Below are 6334 nucleotides of genomic sequence, written 5' to 3'. Positions count from 1 at the left end.
CTTTAGATTTATTCTTATTTCTTGAGTTTTGTAAAAATGAGAGCTAATTGAGAGATACCCCTAAAAAATGAGATGTTGGAAGGTGGGATTTCTAATAGAATAAAAACTGTGATTATTTTTTTTATAATAAAAATTAACGGAATGCAATGTTGTCTTCCACTTTCATCCAGATATGCGTTTGTCACAATCAAAATTAATATATATGAAAAGTAAAAATACAAAAACTTTAGGAGTGTAATATATGTATATGGGATATTTGTCTCATACAACACAGACAAAAATAGGCATGACCCACTTTTTTTCTTTTTCTCTCTTCTTTTTAATGGGTCCAACTTACTTTTTTGTGTGTTGCATAAGATAAATTATCTCATGCAACATGAGAAAAATATTTTCTTATATATATACATACTCTGGCCGTTTTTTTGTTCAATATTTCTATATAAAGTAGCAAGAGAATTATTATTAAGAAAATATATTATTCCTCTCACGCTAAAAACTCAAGCCAATTTACATTAAAATAAGCAGACTAGATAACAAACATTATTTGCACATAAGATGAATGAACTTTCAATCAATTTAATTTGAGAAAAAAGAAATATACATAGTAAATCATAATGTAAACCAATAATAACAATGAAAGAATGCTTCTTTTTCTTCAGTCTTCACACATTTCACCTACTGAATTCTAAGAAAACAATGTAACAAAAATAGAACTTTCCCTGAATTGTATCTCAGAACGAGCTCTTGTTGGCCTTATAACGATACATAACCCTTTTCTTCTTGTTTGAAGTGTTCTCTATAGTGAGGATAACTTTCCCTGGTTCATTGTTCCTGAAAGTGTTCCTAATAGGCCCTTCTTGGGGACCCATTTTCTTCCCTTTTTGAACAATGACTGTGTAAGAACCCTCATCAGTGGGAACAAATTCTTCCTTGTAACTTACCTCCCAACCCATAACAGTTAAATCCCAGCACAAAGTGTTTCCAACCTGTTGAGATGCAACAACCTTTTAGTCTAATATTCCTATTTCTAAAGCACACCAGAGAATAATACATAAAACTTTATATATACACTAGTTGTTGGTACCTCCAATGCAGGAATCTCAATAGTTGCAGTTGAACCAGCCTTGAGAATGAGTTCTGAAACAGCACCATCTTGAGCAGAGAACTCAGAATCATTTTCCCTCTTGAAACCTCCATATTGAACTGGGATTTCCTCAATTGGAATGTACCTATTTGATACAAAAGAATTAAGGCCCTTTTAGTGAAATAGCCATTGAAGCTTAACAATAACATAAATGGTTAATGGAGGGGAGAACATACTTAACCAATGTTTCAGTGACCTTAGCAGGACGAGCAACCACAAATTTGCTCTTTGTTCTTTGAGTTAAGAAAGGAGATAAAAGGGCATTGAGAGCATAATACCAAAAAGGAACATTGATGAAAATCTACAATGAAAAACAAACACGTTTATCAATTACTTTGAATATCAACACAACAGCACATTACATTGCCAATTGAATATAAATAAACAATTCAAAATAGGTAAGGTAAGAAAGGAACTTACATTTTTAGCCACCATCTCTGGGTAATTGTCCTGCAACATTGCAACAGTTAGCTTTGTGGCAATTCGAAGCTCCTTCTTTGAGGGACCAGGGGAGTTCTTAAGGTCATTGATTTGAAGCAAGGAAGACACACCACCTGGCTTCAAATTTAGCTTTTGAATACCCTTCTCCATAACCTGAAACCTCCATCTTAAGAATTCATTGCGCTTCTCTTCTGTCCCAAAAGTTTTCTGATAAAGCTCTTCATTATCAAACACACCAAAGATGTTGTAGCAGACAGGGTGGCCTTCATGATCAACACCATTCATGTAAGCTGCAGAGGCCAAGTCAGAGCAAAATTCCTCATCAAGAACAGAATCAATCTTCGATTCCCTCCTCCATTTAAGGGTCTTCTTCAGCATCTCAAATGCATCATTGACTTTGAACTCTCTAGCCCTCAAGAACTTCAACAGAACCACATCAAGACCCTCTCCTCCTTTGCTTGGAAAAAGTGATACTCCCCACAAAGATACATCCTTTTCAACTACTCCAACACTTTTCTCCTCTTCCTTCACTGGTTTCTCACTCTCTTCACCATCTTTCTTCTCTTCAGCAACCGTTGAAGCCTCCTTCTTTTCTTTCTCAAAGAGGGTGTTCTCCAATATAGCTTCCTCAAGCTTTGACTTGAGCTCATTCAAAGCCTTCCTCTCAAACTCTTTCAGATCAGAAAGGAAGTTGCTTTCTTCCTTGTAAGATGAACTCTTCTCCACCGTTTTGGGTTTGAGTTCATCCATTGATTCCTTTGGTTCCACATCATCTCCTTCAACAACCTTCTCCACCTTTGCAGCAACAACTTCAGCTGTTTGGGTTTCTTCTTGAGCAACAACCTCAGCAGTCATGATTACAGACTGAAAAAAAAACCAAAAAATAAAAAAAATAAAAATTGAGACAAACCCAGAAATTATTTAGAAGTGAAAAAAACGAAATGAATGAGAAAAACCAATAGAAAACAAACCTGAGTGGAGGAACCAAAATAGAAAAAACCAGTGTGTTGTGTTGTGTTGTGTGTTGTTGTCTTGTGTTATGTTTAGAAGAGTGGTGTGTTGTACGGGTTATATAACGTTGGAAACATGAAAAGTGAGAAAGAGGTTAGGCCCACCAACGGTCACATAACTGGATCCACCTCAGAGGAGCCGTTGGGAGATTCTTCTTCCCGAGAGTTTTGCTACTCTGGAAGCCAGCAAATCAAACCATGCATTTGGCCCCACCATCACACACTACTATGCTTCTTCCACCCCACACCATACCATTCCCAATCATCATCATACATGCAACTTCTTTGTTTCTTTTCTTAATCTTTATTTCTTTTTGCATCATGGTTTCTGTTAAAAAAAATCAACTTTTATGTTGTTTTGGAGGGAAAGGGTTTAAAGAGAGAGAGAAAAAAGAGGTCAATCTTTTTTTTTTAATTAAATATTTCCCTCATTTGAAAACTTTTATAATTGGAAAATTTATCAGTCATTTTAATATTTAAATTAAAAAAAAATTCTTATTTTCTCCCATCATATTTCTGTTTCTCTCAAAACACATTAATTTTGACTAAAATGGTACAGTTTTATGTCATTTAAAAGGACAAGTATTAATTCCTTTATAATTTACTAAATTTAGAATTAAAAATTATTTATTCTTTTTTCTTCTCCCACATAATAATGTCCTGGAAAATATAATTTTGTTGACTTAGATCAATATTATTTAAAAATTATTTTATCAAAATGATATTAAAATAAGGGATAGGTTATTCTAACTACCATTTTTTTTCTGTCTACTTTTGCTTACTATTTTAAAGGACCATTAGATCAGAATCTTAATTAACATTTATCTTTCTCTCTCCTCTTTAGATTCTGATCTAATGGTATCAGAGAGTGATAGACAAAAATAGACAGAAAAAATAGTAGGTAAAATAATCTATCTCTTGAAATAAATATTTTATTGGTTTGAGATTGTTTTGTTCAGCTGTGATGTCACATATACAAGGCATAATTCCACCTTGTACCTTGCAAGGCACAAAGTTAAATTGTACCATCACAAAAAAAAAAAAAAAAAAAATGAGTAAATACATAATTCCCTAAAATAAAGGCCTCACCTGCGCAACAGATGGTTTTGAATTGTTCCGGTTCCAAATCCAGTGGGCCTATATTTTAGGCTTTCTGACTAATGGGCCCAGGGCCCAAATCCAATCAAGAAGGTGACTATTAATGGCTTGGAACGTGGCACCTTATGATTAGCAAACATTTGTTCCTTTGTTTGACTTGGTCTCTAAGCACCTTGCTTAGTTGACTAACGACAAACCATTACATGTGGTAGATTTGTTTTCAGATATCGAATCGATTTGTTTTCAGGAGAATAATATTACAATATTTTTTGACAGAGATTTCTTAATAATATTTTGCTGTGTTATTGCACCCCATTTATCAAATTCCAATGCGGTGGTATCATTCATTCATGTCATAAACTCAAGTTATGGGAAATAGTCAACCATGCTTTCTTTTGTTGTTGCTTTATGAGCTGTAATTTGCTAACAACAATAAAAGAAATACGATTCTCTGTATAAAATAAATAAATATACAAGGATGGACGGCCCATATTGATACATATAAGGGTGGAATAAATCTTTGGTGCTACTGTTGCACCAAGATTCAGTGCATCTCATCAATGAGAACATTACACATCAGAGGAGAGAAAAAAAATTTGACAGAAAAAAATAAATTTAACTGACATGTAATATTTTCATTGGTAGAATGCACTGAATCTTTGGTACAGCAGTATCAAAGATTTATTCATAAGGGTGTATTATTACCTCTATTTAATTATGCATAGATTATGGGCAACCGTATAATGATCAGATTATTTTTATCATTTTTTGAAGTGCATAGCCATAAACCATGTTTTTTTTTTTTTTGGACAGTTAAGAGATATTTCAATAAGATGAAGACAATAAGTCAAACAGAGCAATATTATACACTAGTGCTGGGGCATCTTAAAGCTACACTTCGTTGTTATGTGAGGGTCATTTATAGCAGACCATGTGCTACCTTATTACTGTTCCTCTTCACATGTGAGAAATGGACTATACTGAATGAAAAATGAAGAGATAAACAATCATTTATTGCTTGACCGAAGTATGTTTCCTGATGCAGAGGTGCAGATAAAGGGGACAATGAATATTGTCATTTTTTTGTACAAAAACTTATCTGATTGTCACGTCTGAAAAAAAAATTTGTCAAAATGTCACGTCACAATCCCACTGGTCTGACAAGCGGAAATGTATTGGACACGTGTCAGCGTCTGAATGGTCAACCATTCTCACTTGGCTGCCCAGCTAAAATGACAGAATGCTGACATGTGGCAAAAGTACAGGCACGTGTAATCTCACACGTGCCAAAAAAACAATCACCTATTTTTCACTGAATGACAAATTACTTATTGAATCATCTTGATGAAGAAAATTACTTTTTTTCAAAGCCCTCCTCTTGGTAGTAGATTGTTAGTCCAAAGTGATTTAACTACTGTTCGCCGACCTCTCCGTATTTTTATTTCTTATGTTGTTTTCGTGGAGATTAGTCCTTTAATCTACAAAAATAAATTAAAAAAATACTGAAAAACAAAACTTATGTAAAATGTAAAATTTATCCACATTCATATTTCAAGCATTTAATTGGAAAAAATGTTTCTCCTACAATATAAATTTATCTCCAACAACGAGGAGTGTAAATATATTTGGTTGAACTAAGTTTTGGCTTAAATAAATAGGTCTAACATGATCTATTAACCTACATATACTCAAATTATAAGTCTGATATGGTCTGATCTATATTTAAAAAACAAAAATCTAGACATAGGCCTCTTAACTTGTTTAAGCTTATTAGACATTAAATAATTGAAAAAAAAAATAAAGTAATATTACTTCGATATTCAAAATCATTAAAATAATAATTTATTTATTTTATTTATAATAAATAATATAATTTAAGCCAGACATATATATAAAAAAACATATGGTCTGATTTCTAAATAAATTTTTTTTTTGTATCTAAGTCTATTTTATTTGACTATACATAATAGATCTAATATAGGCCGAGTCATAGACTCTTTTTCAGTCGGCTGACCCATTTATATCCCTACCAGTAATCCCATCATTTTGGGATTTGGAAGAAAATAAGATATTTTAATAATTTTACTTTTCTTTTGTATCATGTGATTTTAATAAAATACCCTTTGTATTTTTTCCAAACCCCGAAACATCCTTTTGGAATTGCAAGAAAAATATTAATCCTTTATTATTTTATCAAATGATTTATAATAGTAAATCTCACTTCTTTGATTTTAATTTCTTAATTGTATTTCTACATAATTACAAAGAAATTGAAGTTAATAATTAGTTTGAAAATAAACAAAATATATAATTATTTCAACCTTACCGATTGAAAAATAAATTAAAAAGTCCATTTTACTTTAGCAGTAAATAAAATTATTTCTGAAGTGTAAAAAAAAAAAAAATATGCTTCCGAATATTTTATAAATTTCACATTTAAAATCAATACTATTCACAAGAACGTCCAAATTTTCAATTTCTCTAAAAAATTAATTCATAACGCAGAATTGATTTTAAGAAGCCAAATAATAAACCAAACACCCAGTGTTACAGTGCAAACAAATTTTTCTAGCGGTAATGATGCTTCAAATTAGTAGTAATAATAAATACTGACCCAAGAGAACATTGCAATCTTGATAGA

At 32.0% G+C, this 6334-nt stretch overlaps 1 protein-coding gene across 1 annotated transcript; it reads right to left on the bottom strand.

Annotated features, from left to right (window-relative positions):
* Positions 1-731: 731 nt before the first annotated feature.
* On the bottom strand, positions 732-2440 carry LOC133286349 (patellin-4). The gene is made up of 4 exons (XM_061483753.1): positions 1565-2440; positions 1321-1445; positions 1085-1229; positions 732-986 (listed from the first exon to the last, which is right to left on the bottom strand). The coding sequence occupies exons 1-4, from the start codon at positions 2438-2440 to the stop codon at positions 732-734; spliced, it is 1401 nt and encodes a 466-aa protein (XP_061339737.1).
* Positions 2441-6334: the final 3894 nt, after the last annotated feature.

This window comes from Gastrolobium bilobum, unplaced genomic scaffold (genome assembly GCF_033153095.1).
Source record: "Gastrolobium bilobum isolate Gb01-03AN ecotype WA unplaced genomic scaffold, APGP_CSIRO_Gbil_v1 utg1891, whole genome shotgun sequence".
Classification (NCBI taxonomy): Eukaryota; Viridiplantae; Streptophyta; class Magnoliopsida; order Fabales; family Fabaceae; genus Gastrolobium; species Gastrolobium bilobum.
This window is presented reverse-complemented; position numbering and strand designations above follow the sequence as displayed.

Coding starts and splice junctions, on each gene's coding strand:
- LOC133286349 (XM_061483753.1), bottom strand. CDS start 2,440: ATGACTGCTGAGGTTGTTGCTCAAGAAGAAACCCAAACAGCTGAAGTT. Junction 1,230..1,320: donor GTCACTGAAACATTGGTTAA/GTATGTTCTCCC, acceptor TGTATCAAATAG/GTACATTCCAATTGAGGAAA. Junction 987..1,084: donor TTGAGATTCCTGCATTGGAG/GTACCAACAACT, acceptor GCATCTCAACAG/GTTGGAAACACTTTGTGCTG.